Raw genomic sequence first — 26863 nt, forward strand, 5'->3', positions numbered from 1 at the left:
TCATTTGAAGGATCAAGCTCGACGAAAATGGTTCACATTAGTGAATACTAATGCCATCTCTTAGAATTTTCAGGTACTTATCAGACTGCCTAGTAATTGAATTGTCAATAATTAAAAGTGGATTACCCAGGATTAAAGGTGGTTTATTCAGGATTAATAGTAGATTACTCAGGGTTGCAGGTCGATCACCAAGAATTTCAAGAGTCTTAATTGGATTAAATAAGATTACAAGTGTATTACCCATGATTACAAGTGTATTACCCATCATTACAAGTAAATTCTCTACTATTACAAATTGAGTATCCTTGATTACATCGCTTTACAAGTGGATTACCCAGGATTACAAGTGAATTACTCATGATTGAAAGTGGATTGTCCTGGATTAAGTCGAAAGACAAGTAGATTACCGCAAATAACAAATGGTTTACCTAGTGTTACAAGTGGACTGCATTATAGGTTTACAAGTGGATTAGCCAGGATTACATACGAGTTAAACATCATTACAATTGACATTCCTACACAGTAAAAAAAAGGATCAATTTTGTTGCAGAGCATTTTACGTCAACGATCATTTGACTCTCGGAATCATAATGATCTGTCAATTTGGATCAATTTGACCTTATTTTTTAGTTCATTTGTCAGACTAAACAAAATGGCCGCAAATTCTTGGCGTTCTAATATCAGAATTTTTTTTTTTAATTTTCAAGTAAACTGCACGATCAGAAACTACAAAAAGCTTGTACATGAGATAAAGTACTCTTAAGAACGTCAGCCATCTTGGTTTTACTTTATACATGATCCCGAATCAGATCATTATGATCTCAAAAGTCGATCATTCACTCCGGCCGATCAAAATGCGCTTGAATTTGGTATCATTTTTGTTGCATATCAAAATGATATTGATTTCGGTATCATTTTGAACACTTTTTTTTACTGTGTAGATTTCTGCTTATTGCAAGTGGATTACCCAGGATTGCAAGTCGATTACCCATGATTGCAAGTGGATATTCTGGATTATTTCGGTGCATGAAAACTCAACCTTCTTTCATTTCTTTAAATCTTGTCGGTATTCTCAATTAAATTAATAATCTAGAATTCGTCGACTCAGTTGTTATTTATAATGAAAGTGCAATGTACGGGTACATTTTCTGTATAATTTCGCTCTAAATGGTCCAAATTTAAGGCGAATACAGTTATTTGTAGGTTAAGTCTGTTATCTATTTGCTTAATTGAACTTTTCGACTTGAAATTCAATTTTATTTCTGATTACAGGAATAAGGTATCATGTTTTATTATTTAGAATTAAAAATTACAGCTAAAATTATTTTAAATTTGTGAAAAATGAAATTATATGATTTTTCTTGTAAGTGATTGAAATAAATGTATATGAAATTTATAATACGCGCTCTTAATGGCGATCTCATATGTTTGATATATTAATTTTAATGCACATGGGTATATTAAATTTAATATTGTTTTTAACAGTGTGTATTTATTATAAGTGGACTGCATAGGTTTGCAAGTGAATTAGCGAGGATTACATGCGAATTAAACATGATTACAAGCTGATTTTCCTAGATATCTGCCTATTGCAAGTGGATTACCTAGAGTTACAAGAGAATTACCCATGCTTACAAGGAGTTAATCCTGGATTACTCCAGATAAATGTGGATTGCCGCTGATTAGTTGGATTACCTTAGATTAGAAGTGGAATACCCGCGATTACAAGTAAGTCACCCTTGATTACAAGTTGAGTATTATCGATTATTTCGCTTTGACAGTGGATTGCCATGTGACAGTGGACTACCGAGGATTACAACTAGATTACCTAGGATTACAACTAGATTACCCAGGATTACAGATCCATAACATAGGATAACAAGTGATTATGCTAGACTTCTCTGTATTACAAGTGGATTATCAAGAGTTTTAAGTGAACTACTCATAATTACAATGGATTATGCTGGATTACTCCATACTAGAAGAGGATTGCTGCTGATAACAACTGGTTTACATAAGGCTACAAGTGTGAATTACTTAGAATTAACAAGGCATTACCTAGGATTATATATAGATTATTCAGGATTACATGTGAGTATCCTAGGATTACGAGTGGATTACAAAGGATTATAAGTGATCCATGATTACAAGTTGAATATCCGGATTACTCCGTTGCAAGTGGGTTACTATGGATAACAAGAGGACCTAGTAGGATTACAAGTGGCTTATTCAAAATTATATATGAATTACCCATGATTGCAATTGGATTGTGCCAAATTTCTCCATATTAAAAGTGGATTATCTATAGTTTTAAGTGAATCACCCATAATATGCAACTATATTATCATGGATTAACCAAATTCATCCATAATTACAATTGGATTACAAGTTTATCACAGTAGGATTACACTGATGGGAGACAAAACTTTGCTAATCCACTGTACCGCACGGTTATGCTAACTGGTAATCTAGTGAAATCTACCTGTAATCCACGGTAATCCTAGGTAATTCTAGTTATCTAGTGTAATCCATTTGTAAATCTAGGTAATCGATTTTTAATCCTAGTAAACAACTTGTCAAGCAGTTAATCCATTTCTATCTCTAGGTAATGCAATGGCTATCAGATAACACTTGAAATTATAAAAAATCCACTTGTAACCATAAATAATCTTCGTTAATTCACTTAAAATATGCAGTAATTGAGTTAATGCACTTGTAACCCTGGTGATTCACTTATAATGCGGCGTAATCCATCTTCGCTGGACCGCATTTTTAAGTCTTGTTTGCATTCTCTTGAAATTATTTTCATAACTTAGAGTGGCTGTTGGATGAAGGTAGCCAGGAATCTCTTTTTTTTTTTAGATTTTATTGGCCAGCCTGAGAGTACTGATCTATTTTTCACGAGAAAATGATTGCTGCTGTAAAACTACTATATTGAATTGAACTTTCCAGCTGCTTTATACGATCTGATAAATTAGCAATAACTCTTTCCCTGCTTTTAGGATTTTATGTCCGTGGTATTTGACAAAATTGGGTAGTAATTTTTAACAGGGGATAAGTCAGGTGGGAATAGGTTAAGAGAGAACATGAAGCTGCAGCCGGTTCGTAAATGTTGCGAGTTACCCTCGAGTGCAACGGCCACTATACGGAAAGTGCAATGTTGTAGAAAGTCGATCGATCCTATAATTTACGATTTACCAAAGGTCATTTGTTACTTGTCATCAAAAAATTCAGAGCCTAAAATACAAAGAGAGTGGCACAAAAATTATCAATAATAAAAAGCTTGAATTTAAAAGCTCATTAAACAATACGACTTCACTCTCTTTCCCGTATTCTTCTTTTATCCCCCCTTTTTTAAGAAATTCTCTTTTTTACTTGTTTTCGTGAAACTTACCCTTCTTCTCGCTTTTTCACTTAAATATAAAAAAGTCTTCTTTCTTGGTCGAAAATAAACTTCTTTGTTTAAAATTCGACTGTCTTCCAAAAAAGCAGTCTTTTTGGCTTAAAAATTCCACTTTTTGCTTAAAGTTTGATTTTTTGCTTTTAAAAATTCATCTTTGTATGTTGCAAATTCAACTATGTTGTGCAAAATTCCACGATTTTTTTTTAAAATTAACTATTTTGTAAAAAGGTATCTTTTTCGGTTACGTTATTTGTAACGTTTAAGGTAACTTCGTTACTATTTTAAAAAGTAACTTATTACGTAACTTATTAGTTCCGATTTTTCCAGTAACTTGGAACTACAACTTTAATTACTTTGTGTTTTTTCTATAACTCCTATTAAGGGAGGTTTATGGGTCTGTTGTGGGTAGAAAATGATTCTTTTTTGGTTGAGAATTCAGCTATTTTTTTTTAATTTCATCTTTTTTGGCGAGTGATTTCAAATTAAAATCTTTCTTGGTTGAAATAATATCAAATATTACATTTTTCGTTGAGAATTAACCTATTTTCGTTTAAAATTTAACTACTACTTGGTTTTAAATTAATGTACCTTGTTCAAACTTACACTATTTTGAAAAAAAAGTTCAATTATTAGGTTAAAAAGTAATTTTTTTTGTTGAAAATTCATATTTTCGATTTGAAAATGCAAGTGTGCCTGAAAAATTGAACAATTCAGTGAAATTTTTTTTCTTCCTTGGTTCAAAATCCAGCTTTTTCGTTTCCAAACATTCATCTCTTTTTTGTAACAAAAAATCTAATTTTTGATGTGTTGAATATTGATTTATTTTTGTAGAAAATTAATCTGATTTGGTTGAGGATTAATATAAACTATTATATTTTTCATTGACAATTCATCTGTTTTTGTATGAAGATTCGTAATTTTAGTTGAAAATTTATTTCCTTGGTTTGGTTGGTCTGTTATTCAATTTGAATTTTATTTTAAATATAATTTTGTTTACTTGTTAAAATATGTTGTGTATTTTTATTTACTTTAACTATTGCCTATTTCTTTCTTGATTAAGTTTTTATGTATTATCAACTTAGTTATTTTGATTTGTAAATTATAAAATTGAAAAAAGTAAATTTTTACATAAATTAAAGAAAATTCGTTCTTTTCGAAAATCGTCACTCTTGCTTAAAAGTTAAACTATTTGATTGATAACTCAACTTCTAAAGTTTTAATGTCATTATTGGTAGCAAATCTTTTTAGGCTGAAAATTATTGTAAACTTACTACTTGGTTGAAAATGTAATTGGTTTGTTGAAATTTTTTTATTTTTTTGGTTGATAGTTCATCTTTTTCTATTGAAAATTTTACTCCTTTCATGTAAAAGCCGAAGTCGGGATCTGTGCGAAATAAGGAATGCCTGGCAGAATATTCTCGATAACCCTGATAAAAATATTATAAAAAAAAAGATGTTTGTTAGTCAGTTTCATGAATGGGCATTGCAATTAATTATATAGGTTAAAGATTTTTTTTCTGTTGTAAGCAAGGTTAATTATATAGGTTAAAGATTTTTTTTCTGTTGTAAGCAAGGTTTATCTCCTCTGGGGTAAAGTTTACCATTAATCTTTAACTTTAGTCTTTTTATTTAATAGAATAACAGTTATTTTTAGAATTGAACTGTGACCTATTTATATGAATCAGTTGGTTCTCAAATAAATATAGCACTACTACTAATACTACTTCGTTGAAAGCTGAAATACTGCGTTAACCATTTTTTTGTTTTGTTTTATGCTTCGTCTTTTTTGTTGAAATGTCTCTTTTGCAAATAAAAATGCAACTGTTTGATTAAAAATGAATCTGCTTTGGGGAAGAATTTCTTTTTTTTTTATTTCTATTTTTTGATGTAAAATCCATTTTTTTTTTAAATTCAACTGTTTTTGTAGGAAATTCATCTTTTTGGTTTGTACTATTTTTTTGTGGGTGAAGCTAAATCTTGTTTGTTTTAAAATTTGGCCATTTGTTTGAAAATTCATCTTTGTTAATTGAACAGTCATGTGTTTGGCTGGAAATTTGAACTGCTTTGTTGCAAATTTGCTGATTTTTGTTGTTGAAAATTAATGCTTTCAACTGAAAATTGAACTGCTTGGCTGAAAATTGAACTATTTTTCATCGAAATTTAATTTATTTTGTTTAAAAATTCGACCATTTTGCTTAAAGTTAATTTTTTGTTGAAAATTTAACTGCTTGGTTAAAAATTCATTTTGCATGGTTGTAAATGAACCTTTTTGTTGAAATTTCTTTCTATCAAGCTATATAGTCGAAAGTTTTCTAAAACATTCGACTGTTAGCTTGAAAACTCAACTCTTTTATTAGGAAATTTTTTATGTATAAAATTCAATCATTTGGTTGAAAATTTCCATTTCTGTTGAATATTCAACAGTTTTGTAGAAATAAAATCTTTTTGGCTTACAATTTTAACAGTTTGGTGAAAAATTCAGTATTTGAATACAAATCAATCATTTTGGTTAAGATTTCAATTTTTTATTGAAAATTTGTCTTTTTAGTTGATTTCAACTACTTCTTTAAAAATGATTTTTTTTAAAGTGTAGTTTGATATGAATAAATTACGATGTTGAACAGAAAAATCCTGATTATTATTGCTTTATAAATAAATTCGAGTTTAATAAAACAGTGCTTCTAGGTTTCAATATTTTAAAATTTTCCAACAATTCATTGGGGAGCAACAGGACATATTTTTCAATTTTCTTCGCTATTTGAAAATAATTGTTGGTAATATTTGCAGCAGGGAAAAACCTTTACACTCTCGGCTTTTAAGCTAATCGATTTATACGAAATGGAAGACCACAGTTTCGAAATTGTTGGATATTTTGCTATGCTAATTTCACAGTTTCGCTCAGGCCTAACCACCGAAGGGTTAAACTGAACAGCGTGGGCAATGGATCGGTCTGACGTAATGTTCCATTTCCAAAGGACCTAACCATTTACTTTATTTTCCACCCTCTGTAATAATTTTGAGGCTTTCAGTGTGTCTTTTTAAACCATTCTAATAGTTTTTCAAATTGGTTTTGTAATTTGAATATTATTCAAATTCAAATTATCCCTCTCTGAATATTAATTTTGGCTTTCACCTTAATGAAATTTGCAATATTTACTCTTCTTTGGAGTGGTTAGTTATTTGTCCAACGACCTTTGCTTGATTAGAATGTTATCTACCCTTCTGTTTATCTACAGATTTTTTTTCATAAAATGAAAGGGGCGTCTGCTCACTTGGAAAACCTGAAAGTCAGGGAATTTTTATTAGGAGGAGTTCTTATAATAGATTCCTGTTACCGACATGTTACCGACATGGAGCCCATTCCAATAGCTCAAGTGGTTCGTGTCAGTGCTAAGTTCCTCAAATATTCTGGATGATTACATAACTATATGATGCAATAGAAAATTCAAAGACAAATCAAAATATAACATTGAAAGTGTTTACGTAAAATCATCCAAAATATTCTTGGAAGCTTAGCACGGACAGGAACAACTTGAGCTGTAGAATGGTTTCGACGTCGGTAACATGTCGGTAATAGGGATCTAGGATTAGAAGTCCTCTCACTTATCTCCTTAAGGAAAATATATTTTATTAAGAACATTAATAATGTGTTAAATATGTATTAAATTAGGTTCTCGAAATTCATATACGATAATAATGTAAACATTTGTTTCAGTTATTAATAAAATTCATGGAATTTAGTTTCAAATTTAAATTAAATTTATTTTTGTATATTTTTATATTCACATATGGACAATAAATGGGGAAATTCAAGTATCATGTAATGATTTAAAGAAGTAAAGGGATTGGTAAGGAAATTATTTTTAGGATTTTAGCAGATATCCTGCCATGGTATTTTACAAAATATTTTAAGGGATTTCTTAGCAATATAATAGATTTCATGAGACATCACAGTTTTTCGAAAATTTCCGAAGATTGCAAGGGATTGCGAGGTCATCTAGAGATTTTTTAGGAATTGAAAACATTTCACGGTATTTTAGAGGATTAATAAAATTTCCAAAAGTTTCAGCTGATTTTAAATATTTCAGGAAATTTTCAAAAAGAATTAAAACTCTAGATTGGAACAGAGATTCTTTTAACTTCTAATTCTGAAATGGAATAATACGTTTACTGAAATTTCGGTACAAAAATGGGTGTGTCTATAACTTTAAAGCTCACATCTTTAGTTTTTTTTTAATAACGAATTTCATTATTTTAGACTATTATAACAACAAATTTAAGAATTTCGAGAATTTAAAAAATTTTAAACAACTACAAAAAAAATAGATTTTATCAGTCAGGCAAATTTAAGCTCAATTTTTAGTAGATGTTAAATATTCTTTCCTTAAATAGAATTTAAACAATTTTGATTTTGTAATATTGTACAATATCTACATTTTAAATTTAACCATTTCTAAATTATCAATTGTACATGTAAAATTTTCAAATATAAACCATTTTTAATTAAAGATTTAACAATATGTGCCTGCAATATTTATAGGAACAGTTAAGATCTTCAGATATGTAAAAAAATGTGCATGCATGAAAATAAGAAAAATACGAATAACTTTCTTTCAGACAGATCTTACTAACTAGAATTAATCATTTCTTAAATTATTTGACTCATTTCAAATAATTTTAGAATTCCTAATATTCATGAAATTTGATATGGTTCTTGAAACGGTTAATTTTTTTCATATTAAGAAATAAAAATACCGGAAAATTTTATTCAAATGTTTTATTTAAATCAGTTTAATAAATAATTCTAGTTTAATTTATATTCCTGAAATTTCCAATTATTTCTACATATGCTAAAGGATTTTTACGATTTCCAAGATGTAGTTTTAGCAAATTTCTAGAGAACTTTAGGAAATAAATGAAATTTGATTATAACAGATTTTTACGGATTTATAAGATTTTATGTTATTTTAAAAGATTTTAAAGGATTTCAAGAGATTTCATTTAAGAAATTTGCAGAACGCTTAATATTTAAAAAAAATTTAATATGGATATGAAAATATTTTGTTTTTAATCTTAAGACATAAAAATCCAGACACGAACTCGCCCAAACTCATTTTTGGGCAGAATTATTTAATTTTATGCATATATATCGGGATTTAATTATTAATAAAGGAATTTTTAGAAAAGAAAATATTTTTGATTATGAGAACAATATAAAACATATGAGTGGTTTGTTTAACAAATTTCAGGTTTTATCTAGCTGTTTTATATCACCGTGAATGGATTTCCAAAGACCGAAGAATATTCAATGTAAAAAAAAGGTTCCTAAATGGCAGTAACCATTTACAAACCAACTAAAATTATTTTTTGAAATATAAAATTTCCTATAAAAAGATAGTTTCATCTTTTTTAAATGAAAATAAATGTTTATTCTCTCTACCTTTCTTCCCCTTTGCGGTGGAAAATGTCTCCTATTTTACTTTTTTTGAGCTGTGTGCTATGATTCATCTGATTATTAGGGTTTCGTAGCTTTCTGGCAGAAACCCTTATACATAAAGAGAAAAAAACGGCTGTGTTACCGTGACTCAAGGTGCTGATGCGCTTGATGGGATAAAAGTGTTTCGAAATGCTCCAGAATATGTGAAAGTGAAGTGTTCACGGTGATCACGCGAGTGCTTCACGGCGGTCATGCGCGTGAATCACACTTAGGACTTTACAACGACCACCACTGCGATCACAGTGTTCAGCATTATTTGCACGTGCTTCAGCACTGCGATGTTTCTGCGATGAGAAATTTTTCGATTAGAGGTGTTATAAAAACGATTCTCATCGCTTGCTACATCGCACTGCTGATGCGCAAGAAAATAATGCTGAACACTGTGATCGCAGTGGTGGTCTATGAAAGTTCTGAGATTCACGCGCATGACCGCCGTGAAGCACTCGCGTGATCACCGTGAGCAGGTCAACTTCACATATTTTCGAGCATTTCGAAGAACTTTTATCCCATCACACGCATCATCACCATGAGTCACGGCGACAACAGCCGTTGTGTTCTCTCCGTGTAGTTTCGGCCGAATGTCCATTCGTCGTATTTTTTTTTCAAGGAAGGAAAATGATGGAAGGAATCATTAAGGAATGTGAGGGGAGTGGAAGTAGGAGTAATGATTTTGTGGCGTAGTGAGGGGGAATGAAGGAAGGGGGAAGTAGGAGAAATGATGAGAGAGGAAGTAAGGAATAGAAGGGGATTTAGGAGAAGTAAGAAGAAGTCTAGGGAGGGGTTGTGAGGGGTAATGATGGGAGAGGAAGAAGGATAAGTGGTGGGAAATGTGGATTGGGGAAGTGAGGCAATTATGAAAATGAGGTGAGCGGAAGCTGGGTGAGGCTGTATGGGAAGTAAGAAAATTGGAATTATTGAGGGGAGTGGAAATGAGGGGGTTTGGAAAGTGAGGGAAAATGTGGGATTGTGAAGTAGGGGAATGGGAGTATTGATTGGGGAAGTGATCATAGGGGACATTGGGTAGAGGGGGGAAGTGAAGTGGTAGACGTTATAGAATTGATGGGAATCGAAGCTTGAAGGAAGGAAGGGGGAGGGGTAATAAGTGTAAGTAGGGGTGGAAAAGGATCTTAATAGAATATAAAACTTTTTTGTTGGTGCACGGAGCACAATTTAAATAATTAATATCGTAGTAGGTGGATAAAATAAAATTTCTCTCCGTATATGAGCTTTTTTCTCATTTTCGAGATTTGTGTAGTAATCAAATACGAAAGACTGAATTGGAAAAGTTTATAATGATATTCATGCAATGCAGTCGGCTATAAATATTAGCATCGAAAATTAGTCTGACGTAACTTTTTCCACTTGCATTCGATTAGACTTTGCTGCAATTTGCCTTATTTTATACCATTCGATTTAGTCAGGCTCGAGACTTTTCTTAAAATTTGAGAATTTATCAAACAGTTCTTTTTATAGAAATCGCTGGAATTCACGACAGTCATCTGCTTAGTGAAACTTGAAAGAATTCAAAATCGGAAATATAACAAAAAACTTTTACTCAAGTTTTATTGAATTCGCGAGAGCTATAATACGACCTAAAGTAGATATCATTAATTGAGAAAATAATAAAAGAAATATAATTTTTTTTTTTAATCAAAACGTATAGTGTCTTAACTATTTATAAGATTAAATTAATTATTTAACATGCATTGGTAAATTTAATTAAAACACAAAATTAATTTTTGATTGCCATAAAGTTGATTATTTTAGACAATGAGACTTTCGAAAACAAAATAATGTTCAAAATGTTTCAAATGAATTGTCAGGGAATTTTTATATACCTGGGAAAGTCTGAAAATGACAGGGAATTTTCTATAGAGCGTGCTTATTTTTTAAATTTCAATATAAAATTGAATAACAATGATTCTTGATTCGTAAAAGTAGCTTTATATTAATATAATAATTATTTTGTTGAAAATTCCTTTTTTTGTTTAAAATTAATTTTTTTAATTGTAAATTTAACTATCCCATGTATTTTCTTGAAAATTAGTTCTTTTTGGTGGAAAATTAATTTTCTGGGTTGAAAATTCATCTTTTTGCTTGAAAATACAACAGTTAGTTTGCAGTTTTTTCTCTCTCTTGACTGAAAAATCTGTTTTTGTTGAAGATTAAACTCATGTTGAAAACTCGTCTTTTTTTTTAATTCAAGTGCTTTTGATTGAAAATTAAAACCTTTTTCTGGTTGAAATATAAACTACTACATTTTCTATTCAGAATTCATCTTTTTTGATGGAAAGAAGTAATTACTTGATAGAAAGTTAAACTCTTTTAAATAAACTGATGTTAAATGTTTTTGTCTACTGGTCAAAAATCAATATTTTTTTAATATTGATTTTTATTCCTAAGTTGTGAAAAAAATTGCTCTCTAGTTCCGTTGGCATCCGATTGCCGAGCTGATGCTCTTGTGATGAAAATTTATTTATTTTTTTGGTTGAGGATTCATCATTTTAACTGGAAGTGCAACTTATGTTGAAAATTCATCTTTTTGGCTGAATTAAGCTTCTTTTTATAAAAATTAAGTCTTTTTTTCGTTAAAACGAAAAATTCTAAATGTTTGTTCAGAATTCGTCTTTTTTGGAATAAAAAATTTAATTATTTGGTAGAAAGTTCAATTCTTTTGTTGAAATTAATTAATTAATTAATCTAACTATTTCAGTTAAATATCCCGCTATGTTAGTTAAAAATACATATCTTTGATTGAGCATTAGTTTTTTAACTAAAAATTTAACTATTCCATTTTTGTTTAAAAAATTGTCATTTTTAATTACAAATTCGCCTTTTTGGTAGAAATCAATCTTTTTGGTTAAAAATTCATTTTTTTCAACAAAAAAATCCTTAACTAAAACAGATTAATGTTCAACCAAAAAGTTGGATTTTTAACAAAAAATCGATTTTATACCGAAAAAGATCAATTTCCAACCAAATAGTTTAATTTTCTACTAAATTGTTGGATTTCCTAGTCGATAAAAAAAAATTTTGGCAAAACTTGAATTTTCAACAAAAAACTTCATTTTTAAACGGAACAGATTATTTTTCAAAATTGTTGGATTTTCAACCAAGAAGTATATATTTTGAACCCAATAATAAAAACTTTAACAAAAATAGATAAATCCTTAACCAAAAATTTAATATCAGAATTCAACCAAAAATAATGAACTTTCAGTTCGAAATTTTTAATTTAGACTACACACAGGTTTAATGCTTGAAAAAAAATTAAGACACTATTTTTACAAATTTGTGACCGAGGCCTGGAATTTTTTTATCGTAAAACTTTTGATGCATTACAATTCCAAATTCTTGAATTTCGAAAGTATCTGTGGAACAGCTAATTATTCCAATTTTTAAATTTATATTTTAAAGGTATAGGCGTTTTTTTGTAATAGCTCAATTTTAAAGATAACAAAAAATTCTGAAAGTTTGTCAATATTTTTCAATTCAAAATTTTCAAAATTAAAGGAATTTAAATATATAAATCATGAAAGGTACCGAATTTTTAACTGGAAACTTTGAAACCAGCATCATTTTCAATTATAAATTACTAAAATTAAAAACTCTTCATTTTCAAAGATAAAAAATTTCAAAGTTCTACAATTTTAAAGAGTTATAAAAGAAAATGTTTGAATTTAAAAAATATATATATATAGAATTATTATTATTCAATTTTCAAGATTTTAATTTTAAAGTTATTTAATTTTGAACGTTTTTTTGGAATAGTTCAATTTTAAATGTTCACAATTAAAAATGCTTAAATTCTGAAAACTTGACATTACAGATTTCAAATCAAACAATATTCAATAGTGAAGATTTAAAATTTTAAAATATTAAATTTTCAAAATGTACAAATAAAAATTCATAAATTTGGTTAAGAGTTTCTAATTCTAAATCTTCCAAATTGATAAAATTTCAAATGTAAGTAATTAAAATTTCTCAATTTTTAAGATTTAAAATTGAAAATTATATAATTTTAGCCTTTATAACAAAAATTCTTGAACTTTGTCAAGAGTCGAGAGTTTTTCATTCTAAATCTTCCAAGTAGATGAAATTTCAAATGTAAATAATTAAAATTTCAGAGATTTTAATTATAAAAATTAAAACTTGCGTAATTTTTAGCTATGCATTTTTTTTAAAACTTCGATTTTTCAATTTTACAGATTTATAATTCAAAGTTATACAATTTAATGCATGACAATTGAAAAATCTTGCATATTGAAAATATATGTAAAAATGATAATTATTCAATATTTAAGAATTATATTTTAAAGGTATGTAGTTTTGAACTTTTTTTCTGGAATAGTTAAATTAAAAAAATTATTGAATTGTGTATATTTAAAATTGAAATTTATTGAATTTTAAAGGTGTATACGAAAATTTTTTAAATTTTATCAAGAGTACAGAGTTTTCAATTATAAATCTTCCAAATTAAAGAACATTAAAATTTAAATCATCAAAATTATAGAATTTTTAAATCTTATACTAAAAATTTGTTTAATTCTTAACTGTAAATTTTCCAAATTAAAAACTCTTCGATTTTTGAATTTTAAAGATTTATAATTCCAAGTCCTACAATTTTGAATTTTAAAGTTACGTAATTTTGAAAGTTTTTTGTTTTTAATAGTAATGGAAAATAATAATGGAAAATTCATCAATTTTAACGATTTGAAATTTAAAATATTTGTAAGATGAATCATGATGGGTTGTTAAAAGGGGTTGTATTAAAAATATCGTACTTGTATTTAGTACTAAGGGTATGCAGTTTTATGGCTCGTTCACCCGCAAGCACTTTTTATTTCTTTTCTGTTTCAGTTCTGAAATGTCTCCGGCTCTCGTCAGACCCCGTCACGCTGAAGCTGCGAAGGGGTGAGTGAGTTCCCTGCACTCTCCGTCTTTTTATTTTATTTTATTTTTTCACCTAGGTAGGTATGCGCTCAAGGAGGGTTTCGTTCAAAAGAAAGTGCACTCGCTTTCCCTCTATTTCAAATCCATTGAGTGAAAGTTGGCAGATAAGTCACGTTTCCTCCTCTTTATCCAATTCATCAAAGTTATCCAATTCAACCCTCTAAATATTTATCTCTCAATGTTAAGGCCCATTTGTAATCCCTGAAGAGATTAAAGAATATAGATTACCTTCGAAGAGTGTAAGACCATTTCCGGAATTATTTTTGATTTATTTTTTCTTATCAGGGAAAAGTCAAGGAATTTTAATGATGAGGAAAGTTCAGGGAAAAGTCAGGAAATTTATAAAAGAGACATTTTATATAACTGTCCAGGTTAATAAATTAGAATTTTGTACATTTTTAATTGAAAATGTTTTATTTCCTTCATAAAAAATTCTTGTGTTAAAAATGTTATCAGATTAAAACTTTGGTACTTGAATATTATTGTTCAGGAAAATTGAGGGATTTTATTTTCCCTGTATTTTCATTTCTTTTTTTTCAATTTCTTTTACCTGCCGATTATATTTTTAGATCAGAAATTTATTATTTGGTCACAAATTCAACAATGATGTGAAAAAGTTATCCTTTTTGGTTGAAAATTTAACAATTATGTTAACGTATTTTTCTTTAGATTGAGCATTTAATCATTTTAGTTGAAAATTCATCTCGCTGGTTGAAGTTTAAACACTTTGTTGAATTATTTTGTGTTGAAATATGTTTCTTATGATTAAAAATGTAATTAATCCATTTTTGGTTCAAAATTGATTTTTTTAATCGAAAATTCAACTACTTGGGTAAAAGTTGGACATTTTTGTTAAAAATTTGTTTTTTCGTGGTTGAACGTTCATCTTTTCGGTTGAAAATTTGACTATTTTGTTTAAACTTGTTTAAAATTAATGTTTTCAGATGAAAATGTAACTTTTACATTTTTGGTTTAAAGCTGATCTGTTTTAGTTGAAAATTCCTCATTAGTGATAGAAAATTAGTCTTCTTGGTTGAAAAATCCTCTTTTTGGTTAGAAATGCAACTGTTTGGTTAAAAACTAATCTGTTTCTGTTGAGAATGATTTTTTTTTGTTAAAAATTCAAGTTTTTTGTAGAAATTGAACTGTTTTACAAATATTCGTCTTTGAACTATTATTAAAAATTAATTTTCAAGTTGAAAGTTAATCTCTTTGGTTGAAAATTGGACTAATGTGTTGAAGATTCGTTTGTTTTTGTTCAAGATTCATTTTTTTAGTGAAAATTAAAATTTTTTAATTAAAAATTCAAATATTTATTTAGAAATTCATGTATTTTGTTGAAGCAATTTAATTATTTTGTTGCAAATTCAACTTTTTGGTTGGAAATTTACTTACTTCGTGGAAAATTCGTTTTTTCGTTGTTGAAATATCAGCTAATATATTTTTCTTTGACAATTCATCTTTTTGTTGACAGTTTAACTTTTTGGTTTGGAAATTCAACTGTTTTCGATGGATGTTTAATGTTATTTCTTTGAAAATTTAATTATTTTTTATTGAAAATACAAGTATTTTGTTAGTCATTTTTTGTTGTCGAAGATTCAACTGCTTCGTGGAAAGTTTGCCTATTTAAGCAGAAAATTCATCCTTTTGGATTTAAAATTCATCTTTGTTCTTATTGACAATTCGTCTTTCATGATAGAAAATAAATTTTTGTGTTGAAAATTCGTTTGTTGGTTGAGAATTCATCTTTTTGTTGAAACTTAAACTGTTGTTTGTAGAAGTTGAATGCTTTTTTGATTTTAAAAATTAGACCATTTGCTTTATAAGTAAACAAATTGGTTGAAAATTCAACTATTTTGTTTAAACATCATATTTTTAGTTGGAAATTCAACTATTTGTTTTAAAATTCCTGTATTTTGTTGAAAATGTGTCTTTAAAGATATAAAATACATTTATTGGTGGAAAATTCGTGCTTTTCGTTGAGAAACAACCTTTTTGTTGAAACTTCAACTTTTCGGGTTTCAAAATTCAACGGTTTTCAATTGAAGTTTAATCTTTTTTGTTTGAAATTTTTACCATTTGGTTCATAATTCAACGATTTGGTTAAAAATTCAACTATTTTGTCGAAAATTAATTTATTTTCTTAAAAATTAATTTATTTTGTTAAAATATATCTTTCTGGATAAAAAATAAATTTCTGGTTTCTTTTTCTTAAAACTTCATATACTTTGTTCAAAATTCATCCATTTTGGTAGAATATTCATCCTATTGGTTGAAAATTGATCTTTTTGGTTGAAATTTAGTTTTTTTCTTATTTAGAATTAATTTTTTTACCTGAAAATGTAACCATTCCACTTTTTGTCGAAAATGTATCTTTTTCATAGGAATTGGTTAAAAATTTACTTTCATTAGTTGATATTTCATCTTTTTGGTTCAAAATTAATGTCTGTGGTTGAAAATTTATTTTACTAACTGAAAATTTACGTATTTTATTTTTGGTAAAAACTTTATCTTTTCAGTTGAAAATTCATGTATATTGTTCAAAGGGTTAAAAATTAAGTTTTTTTTTTAGTTGAAGATTTATCGTTTGAGTTGAATATTGACTTCAGTTATTCCATTTTTTGTGTTAAATTTAACTTCTTTAATATAAATGTAATCTTTTTTGTTGAAAAATGTGCTGTTTTGTAGTAAATTTAAATATTCTATTTCTGGTTAAGAATTCATTTCTTTGATTGAAAAAAATATTTAGTTAAAAATTCTTTTTTTTACAGAAAATTTATCTTTTGGGTTGAAAATTCCACTATTTGGTCAAAAATTCATATTTTTGGTTGAAAATTCATCACTGTGATTATAAATTAATTTCGTTGCTTGCAAATTCATATCTTTTTAGTTAAAAATTAATTTTTTAACTGAAGATGTAACTTTTCCATTTTTTTCTTGATTTGTATTTTTAGTTGAAAATAAATTAATTTAGCGGGAAACGTGTTTTTTTTTGTTTTTTTTTTAAATTTACTTTTCTAACTGCAAATTGAACTATTCTAGTTTTGGTTAGTAAATTTATTCTTTTTAGTTAACAATTTCGATATTTTATTTAAACTGTAACTTTTTTAGTAGAAAATTCATCTTTTGGGTTTAAAATTCAGCCAATTGTTTGGATAAAAATTTATATTTTCGGTTAAAAAATCTTTTTTTTTTTGCTTGAAAAAAAATATTTTGTTGAAAATTCGTTTTTTTTTCGTGGAATATTTATTTTTCTCGCATTCTGTCTATTCTAATTGTGGTTGAAAATTGATCCTTTTTAGGTGCAAATTCATGCACTTTGTTGAAATTTTGTTGTACTTTGTCTCTTTTTTGGTAAAAAATGCATCTAACACTTTTGATATGAAAACTCAATTAAAAAGTGTATAAAGCATATTTAGAAACAAAAATTGTTTGCATTAATATTATTAATCTTCTAGGTGTATGTTTGTTTTCATACCTAGAAGAATTTAGAAATTTGGATATTGTAGTAACGAAATCTAAATAATTTACTAGGGAATAAATAATTCCAGGGAAGAGTTAGAGAATTTTGAAAATGATGTTTTTAGGCAATCCTGGCTCATATTTTAATAATTATAATTAATAAAATAAATAAAAATAATTTTAAAAAATCCTTGAAAAATGCAAACGTGATTGAATCGACCTTTTCGTTTTAGATCCAGCCATCAAATCGTACGTGCGACGTTTATTGTGCTCTGGTCAGCCGACGTGCGAAGGTGCTGAAAGTTTGAAACTCTTTCGAACAGGAATTGAAAACAACTCGAGAAACAGATCTTCCGGAAATGGTGACGAGAGAGGCGGAAAAAATTCCGGATCGGAATTGTCGCCGATAAGTCTTCCGCAGAATCCTCCGGGTGTTCCGCAAAATGCAGTCAGGAGTAATGGATCGTGTAGCGATGCATCCGGATCCTCGGAAATCGAAGCGCTTTTACCTCAGTTCGACAGCTTTAAAGAAGAGGAACGCGCCCAGTGGGAACCATTGTCCGGCGACAAGTTTGGCAGACAAAAAAATACTCCGAGGTATGTACATACAAAAAAAAAACAATCACAATTTTTTAAGTTTTAACCAATCACCTCAAAAAATGAATTCAGTCTTCACACTCTTTCTCCTATTCCGTTCATTTTCCCCTTTTTTCAGGAAATCCTCTTTCAGCCAGGTTTTCAAGAAACTTTCCCTTTGAATGTTTTTTCACTTAAATTCGAAATGAATTCATAGAAGACAGTCAGAAAATCTAATTATTTTGGTTGAAATTTCATCATTTTCGGTTTGAAAACTCTACTATTATATTATTAGTTGAGAATTCATTTTTCTTTTTATTTAAAATGTTAATCATTTGGTTTAAAGTTTAATTATTTTGTTGAAAATTCAACATTTTGGTTAAAAGGTCATTCATTTTGGTTGAAAATACACCTATATTGTTTAAACCTCATCATTTTTTCTAAAAAATTTTATTGATTTGTGTGTTTGTCTTTTTGGGTAGAAAACTCGTCATTTAAAATTGAAAATTCATCTTTCTTGGTTGAAAATTAACGATTAAAAAATTTGGTTTTGTACAAAAGTCTTTTTCTTACATTCATCTTATAATGCTTAAACTTAACTTTTTTGTAGAATTCTTTTTTCTTGAATTCTCTCTTTTTTGTTTGAGAATTAACTTTTTCTTGATAATTCTACAACTTTATTAACAAAATATCCTTTTCCATCGAAAATTCCTTTTACATGGATAATTCATATTTTCAGGTAGAAAAGTCTTTTCTGTTGTTGAAAATGCATCTTTCGTGATTGAAAATTCAAGAGGTTTCTAAAAAATTTGCCTTTTTTTATTCAAAATTCAATTATTCAAGTGAAAATTAAACTTTTCTGGTTGAAAATAAATTTTTTTCTTGCAAATTTCACTCTTTTATTAAGAATAGATCTTTTTTGGTTGAAAATTAAACTGTTATACATTCATTTTATTAGAAAGAAAATTCGTTCTTTCCTATTAAAAAATAATCTTTTTTGTAAAAGTTTTTTTTAAAATGAAAATCCCTCCTTTTGGTTGATAATTAATTTTCTTTTTGATGATTCCACTATTTTGTTAAAAAATTTTATCAAATTTTTATCAAAAATTTAACTGCTTTGTTTTACATTCGACATTTTAGATAGTAATTTCGTCCTTTGCGATTAAAAATTCATTTTCTTAAGTTTTTTTTTTAGTTAAAAATTTCTCTTTTTTTGTTGAAAATGAACTTTTTTGTTCATAATTTCACTACTTTCTTAAAAAATTATCTTGTTCGCCGAAAATTCAGCTGTTTCATGTTGCATTCGTCTTTTTATACAAAATTCTTTTAGATTGATAATACATATTTTTTGGTAGAAAATTAAACAGGCTTCTAGAAAATTCTTCCTTTTCGCTTTAAAATTCAATTATTTTGTTAAAAATTCAATTTTCCTGGTTGATAATGAACTTTGTTTTGTGCAAATTTAACTTTTTTTTTAAGTTATCTTTTTTTTGTTGAAAATTAAACTATTTCTTTTTACATTCGTGTTTTTAGATAGCAAATTCATCCTTTTCGATTAAAAATTCATTTTTTTCTGTAGAATTCTTTAATTTTTTTTAGTTGAAATTGAACTTTTTTGTTGAAAATTCCATTATTACGTAAAAATGTTATATTTTCTTGTCAAAAATTGAACTTGTTAGATTTAAATTCACCCTGTTCTAACAAATTCGTCTTTTCGCCTTTAAAATTCATTTATTTGGAGAAAAATTCATCTTTTTCTGGTTGAAAACTAATTTTTGTTTTGAAAATTTCACTATTTTGTTAAAAAGTTATATTTTTTTCTCGGATATTCAACTTTTTTGTTTAAATTTGTCTTTTTGGATAGGCATTGCGTCCTTTTAAATGTAAATCTTAACTTTTTTGGTAGAACAGTCTTTTTTTGTGTTCAAAATTCATCTTTCTTGGTTGAAAATTAATTTTTTTGTTAAAATTTCAATTATTTGGTTGAAAATTAACTTTTGTGTTGAAAATATCACTATTTTGTTGAAAAGTTATATTTTTTCGTCGGATATTCAACTTTTTTGTCTCTATTTTGTTAAAAAGTTACGTTTTTTATCGAAAATTAAACAACATAGTTTAACATTCGTCTTTTTGGATGGAAAATTAGTCCTTTTCGATCAAAGATTTATCTGTTCCGCAGAAAAGTCTTATTTTTTAGTTTAAGATACCTGAGTTTTGGTTGAGAATGATCTTGTTTGTTAAAATTTCTATTATGTTAAAAAGTTATCTTTTTTCTTTGAAAATTCAATTATTTAGTTTGACATCCGTTCTTTTTGTATACAAAATTCGTCCTTTTCGACTAAAAAATTCATCCTTTGTGTAAAAATCTTTTTTTTTTAGTTGAAAATTCCATTTTTTGGTTAAACATTAACATATTTTTGGTATAAAATTCAACATTTTTCTACCAAATTTGCCTGTTTTCATTAAAAGTTCATTTATTTGGTTGGAAATGCATCGTTACTGGTTAAAATACAACTATTTTCTACAAAAATGTAGTTATTTTTATAATTGTCTTTTGAACATTGAAAAATGTCGACTGTTTCGCAACTTATTGAAAATTTAAGAAAACATTGAAATTTACACTATTTTTGCAATATCTACTTAAAAACTAGACAAATTGGCTTCACCCTGGGCTTATTTTATACAGAATTTCGAAAGCAATGAACCTTTTAAAGGGAAATTTTTTTAGCTTTGGTATAATTAAAATTAAGAGAGTTTATTTAGTCATAAAAAAGGAGGTGGCCTAAAACTTTTGAACGGCAGTGTATGTACGAGTAGGTTTAATCCAACTATTTTGTTCAATATTCGTCTGTTTTGTTTGAAAGTTTCAAAATCCAATGTACGTTCAACTGAACGAAATTTTTTTCAACATTTCTATTTTACCCATAAATATTGTTCCAGCTTCAATTTAAATTATGCATTATAAGTCTTTTTCAACGATAAATTACTTCCAATATAAATTAACAAACATTTTATTACTCTTCCTGGTTTGCAAACTAATCAGTAAAAAAATTCGTTCATTTGAACGTTTAGAACTTCAACCACATCAAAATCCATCACTTTTGGTGAGAAAATGATAATTTCTGTTTTGCGAGAATTTTAAACTGTGAAATCTGTGCATTTTATTGCAGATTCGAGGCCTACATGATGACCGGAGACTTGATGTTGAACCTCTCCCGAACGCAACAAAGCACCTGTCTCCTTCCAAAGTACCAGAAAAAGGTGGATTCGCTGAGGTACAACAATCATCATTCCCACCATCGCTACAATCACTACAATCATCATCACCACAACTCCGTACCTACCAGTCCTAACGAAATACTCGGCCACCACCGGAGCTACAAGGTGACCGGGTCAAATTCAGCCACTACCTCACCAGTTGGAACCGCGAGGCGCGAAAGCACCCAGTGTTCGCCTGCTTGCGAGAGCAAAAACAACGCCAATTTCGGCTACTCGAGTGGATTTGTGAGGACCTCTCGATCCGAGGACCACCTCCAGTTCCAGAAGGATCCATCCATGAGTACCGTGGACATCGACATCGACGACGACGTCACATCGAGTCTCAACACCCTCCTGGACACGAGACCCGAGAGTGGTCAGGGTCTCTCAAGCGAGCGTATCGTTTGGACTTACAATGCGCCTGTCAGCTCGCCCTCCATCTCCGAGAGAACCTCCTGCTGTCGAAATGGCAGCTCACCAGCTCAATCCTCGAGCAGTAGTTCCTCGACCGAGGGCACCAGCCCTCAGCGTTCCCTCTCGCCGGCATCCCCGACCTCGGTCTCTTCGTCCGTCATGTCCTCCAACTCGGAGTCTCGCAGGTTTCCTCTTCCGGTGGTGCCAGGCGCCGTCGTTCAGCTTGGACTGGGTTCCGGCGAGGGCACCTCGCCAGGTGGACTGCATCCCACAAATGGCGATCTCAGCCAGTCGGAGGCAATCAGCAATATGTCGAGTCCAGACTACAATGATGAAGAGACTATGGACATTCTTAGTGCGCGTGATATTATGATGGTTAGTGATCCCAGTGATAGTGATTCGACGATCCTCGCGAGTGAGCCACCGCAGAGGCGACTCAAGAGTGGAAGCTACAGCGCTAGTCAGGAGTCCAGTGAATACAGAATAGTCATTCAGGTTAAGGGACCGGACAAGGAGGGCGCGAGGAATTCGAGTCCGAGGCAGAACAGGCGCAGGGCAAATTCGAGTAATGGTGAGATCCAGCAGCCGAATCAACAACGGACTGGGAATAATCATTCCTTGGCGGAGTCGACTGGATACCAGGTGATGGAATGTTTTCTTTTTTTTTTTTTTTTGACTTAATTTTTTTTTAAGAGCATCTCTGGTTGCAGGTCAGGGAAAAGTCAGAGATTTACCTGATGGACCGAGAAATGACTAGGAATTTCTTGAGACTGGAAAATGACAGTGAATTTGTTTTTTGACCTGGAATTTTACAAATTTTTTGCAGAAAATTCTTTTCAAGTTCAATTTCAACAGTTTTTTACGTTAATTAGTTGAATTACATTTTTAAATTGTGATATCATTCGGTTCGAAATGCGTAATTGGAACATATTTTACTTTAAGAAATTGACATTTTAGATATTTCTTTTTAAGCATACATTTTTAATGTGCAGAATTTTAAAAAGCAATCCTGAGGATGGTCGCTGGACCGGGAAATGACGGTGAATTTTTATTTTTTTACCGGGAAATTTACAAAGTTTTAGAAAAAAAATCCTTCAAACTTTGATTTTAACTGTTTTTTGAATTTAATGTTTTTCAGTTATATAATTCAGTTTAGAATTCATCATTCGAAAATCTCTCTCATTCAAAATTTTCCATTTTAGATTTTTAATTTTTAAGCGTAGATTTCAATATAAGAATTTTAAAATGCTGTTTTAAAGATTTAAACAATTAAAAATTAGAAGAGTTTAAAATCGAATATTTTGAATTGAATTGAATTGAAATTGAATTGTACTTTGAAATTTAAAAAATGAATAATAATTCATTGTGCAAGAAGATTTGGAATCAGTTTACAGGGTGTCTAGTGACCTTGAAAACCTGGAAATCTTCTTAATTTTTTTCACGAAAACCTTGAATTTTAATTATTCTTTTTTTTTCTTTTAAAACAGTAATTTTATCGAAATACGAAGAGTAATTTAAATCTTTTAGCCTAATATTAAAGAAACGTCTCGTTTAGAAAAAATCTTTCTTCTGAAAATTTTTTTATTCATCAAGAAATAAATTATCTTTTGTTTATAACAGAATAATTAAAGATAGTTCAAAGAACTTTTTGTTGAGGTCTTCAACTTGGGAATTATAAAGATCATTAGTTTCAAATTTCGATGTCAATTCACTTTCGAAATATTTTAAATATATTTAACATTTCATACAAATTTCACGGATGTTAACGATTTAAAAAAGGGGCCCACGCCAGATTTCAATAAAGATTTAACAGCAATTTCGCAACGTTTTAATACAGTACATAGATTTCAAAGATTTGAAAAAGAGTACAGTATGCCAGATTTCAAAGATTTCAAAAATTTAAACGATTTCAAGAGGTTTTAAAAAATTTTAGAAGATCTCAACATATTTCAAATAATTCAATGACTTCAACGAATACAAAAGATTTTCCAAACCAAGATTCAAGAAAGATTTTAGAAACATTTCAAAATATTTCACAAAGATTTCAAGGATTTCAAACATTAAAAAAAGCCGTGTACACTAGATTTTAACCAAATTCGAAATTTTTTAGGAGATAAAACATTGCACAAAGATTTTTAAACTTTCAAAAGATTTCAAAACATTTTAAAGATTTTAAATAACTTCAAAATTTTTTAGAGGATGTCAAAAGATTTCAAAAAAGTTTCAAAAATTTCATAAAACATTCATAAATATTTCGAACCAATACGAGAATTTAAAAGATTTCAACAAGGATACAGTAGGCCAGATTTGAAGGATTTTAAACCATTTCAAAGATTTTAAACGATTTACAAATGATTGACAAGATTTTAAACAATTACAAAGATTTCTGAAATATTTCTTAAATATTTTAAAGAATTCTTAAGGATCTCAAAACATTTCAAGAATTTCAAAGATTCCAACAAGGGAGTACACCAGATTTCAAAACATTTAAAAGATTTTTAATGATTTCAAAATGTTTCAACAAATTTGAGAAGATTTAAAAAGATTTAAATAATTCCAAACGAAAAGAAAAGATTTCACGAAAAAAGATTAAAGAATATTTCAAAGATTTAAAAACATTTCAATTATTTTAAACGATATCAAATTTTTTTATAAAATTTCAAAAGATTTCAAATATTCCAGTGATTTTAAACGATTATAACAAATTTCATAAAGATTTCAAAAATATTTCAAATATTCCAGTGATTTCTAACGAATACAAAAGACTTAGAGAAGATGTCACAATTGCTTTAAAGAATTCATAAGGATTTCAAAAGATATCAAGAATTTCAAAACATTTCAAAGATTTAAGCGATTTCAAAAGACTTCAATGATTTTAAACAGACACAAGAGATTTTGCAAACAAAGATTAAAGAAATAGTTCACAAAGATTTCAAAGATTTCAAGAATTTTAAAGATTTTGCAAAAGCTTTGAAAAATGCCAAAAGATTTCTCAAAGATTTCTCCGAAATTGCAAGCTTTCACTAAGGTTTGCAATACTTCACAAAGATTTCAAAAGATTTCACAAAGATTTCAAAGACATTACAAAGATTTAAAAATATCCCTAAAGAATTTTTTTTACATGTATGAAAAACGTTTATTTCATTATGTGATTTAAAAAAAGAGACCTGGAAAATTTTGATGTCTTGACCTGGAAAACCTGGAAAATACCTTGAATGTTGTTCCTAAGAATCGCTAGACACTCTGGTTAACAATTGTAGAATTTCCAGATTTTAACGTTAAAAATGAAACTGTTAACATTTAGAAAGTCTTATTAGTTAAACAAATGTAAACGCCATATTGAAACATTATAAACAATTTAAAATTTTTAAATAACTTTAAATTAATATATTTATGATTCAAGGCACTTATTAAATTTTAAAAATAATTTCAGTCTAAAATGTTCCACTTTTAAACAATGCAATTTCAAATTTTTTAATTACGAACAAGACAAGTTACTTAATATTTAGAAATATCTGACTGTTCATTAAAAATCAGTGATTATAAATTAAATATTCAAAACTAAACAAAAAAAGCGAAACTTTGAACGTTACAATTTTAATTCTTCTACTTAATCAAATTTAATTCGTAAGTAAAATTGTTGAATTTTGATGTATAAATAACAATTGAACACCCATTATTCTTAGAAAAATGTCGAGTAAGTTGAAGATATATTTAGAAGATTTGAAAAAATGCCAAATTAATTTAAAATTGGAAATGATCTCAGATAATGTAAATGAAGTGTCTACGTGTACCGATAAAATCCACGGCCTAATTCATTTTGGCAGATTTCGAACAGAAAATTTAGAAGCTTTTTAAGAATTTTTACAGACTTCAGAAGAATAAAAAACATTTTCTAGGACATTTGAAAATTATTTTTTATTTTAATAAACTAATTTTAAGAGAATATTTAACAGTATTTGTAACGATGTACAATATTTTCAAAAATGAATGTGTAAGATTTTAATAAAATTTTTTTAATTTGGCAGAATTAAAAAAAAATTAATTTGAAAAAGTGTAAAACAGCATGTAGATGTTTCAAGATTTTGAAATAAAATTTGAAAGCATTTTAAGGATTTTAAAAGTATTTACAATAAAAATAATTTAATTTTTAATTTCAACAGGGAACTTTCCATTTTTTATAAATTTATAGTTGGAACTGGAATCTATGCAGAATAATAATAATTCTGACTTGGAACTGAGAATTTTACAATTTTAGTCAATTTCGAGCTAGTACTGGAAATTTTCGAAAAAGATAAAAATTCTGAATTGGAACAGGAAATTTTTTTAAGGAATTCGAATTCTGAGTTGAAACAGGGAATTTTCAAATTTAAATCAATTTCGTGCTGGAACAGGGAATTTTTTAAAAGAATGAATTCTAATTCTATGTTGATACGTGATGTTTTCGAAAAAATTTTAATTATGAATTGGAATAGGAAATTTTAAAGAAAAATTCTAATTCTTTGTTGAAACCGAGAATTTTCGAAAAGTCTTAAAATTCCGGATTTGGACAAGGAATTTTCAATTTTTAACCAATTTGGAGCTGGAACTAGAATTTAAATTTGCTTAAAATGGTATAATTTTAAACATTTTTAAATTCATTGATTTATTCTTCAATTTAGAGCATTGAAAATGATAAAGTGGATTTATATTTTCGGAACTGAATCTAAATGTTTGAACTCTACAATTTATAAAAGTGTCAAATTTTTAATTTGGCAGTTTAACTGCATTCAATTAAAAAATTTTCAGTTGAAAAGTGTTAGTTGCTTCCATTTTATACGTAATAGCCTTGGATAGCCTTGTATCGTTTAAATTTTGAAAAGATTTTAAACACTGAATGTTACAATTTAAATTGTTCTTTTTGAAAAAAAAATGTTAATCCTAAGTGAAATTGTGGAATTTAGATGTATAAATAACAATTAAATACTTATTATTTTTTAGTAAAAATTTGAGTAACTTAAAAAAAATATTTAGAAGTTTGGAAAACATAGGAAATTTCAATTGATTTCAATAATTTAAGGGGATTTGAAAGAATTTGAATAGTTTTAGGGTATCTTTAAATATCCAAAGAAATTTGTAAAAACTTGAACAAATTTCAAGGGATTTCAAAAGATTCTAAAGGATTTGAAATATTTTAGGGTATTTAAAAATATTCCAAGGCATTTCTTCTTTATTCATAATGTGTCCCCTAAGGGTTTACATGACTTCCATTCCTTACAATCTTTCCGTTTACATCTATATATTTTTTACAATCTTATCCT

General features: G+C 28.2%; 1 protein-coding gene across 4 annotated transcripts in view; it reads left to right on the top strand.

Moving 5' to 3' along the window:
* Positions 1-26863, top strand: part of LOC117171154 (PH and SEC7 domain-containing protein 2) — a 156317-nt gene that overhangs the window by 82083 nt on the left and 47371 nt on the right. For all 4 annotated transcript variants that reach the window (XM_033358211.1, XM_033358208.1, XM_033358209.1 and 1 more), the window contains exons 3-5: positions 13761-13814; positions 17549-17912; positions 21062-22205. In XM_033358211.1, coding sequence (XP_033214102.1) covers positions 13761-13814; positions 17549-17912; positions 21062-22205 — 1562 coding nt within the window. The remainder of the gene's footprint in view (positions 1-13760; positions 13815-17548; positions 17913-21061; positions 22206-26863) is intronic.

Source organism: Belonocnema kinseyi, chromosome 4, assembly GCF_010883055.1.
Source record: "Belonocnema kinseyi isolate 2016_QV_RU_SX_M_011 chromosome 4, B_treatae_v1, whole genome shotgun sequence".
NCBI classification, from domain to species: domain Eukaryota; kingdom Metazoa; phylum Arthropoda; class Insecta; order Hymenoptera; family Cynipidae; genus Belonocnema; species Belonocnema kinseyi.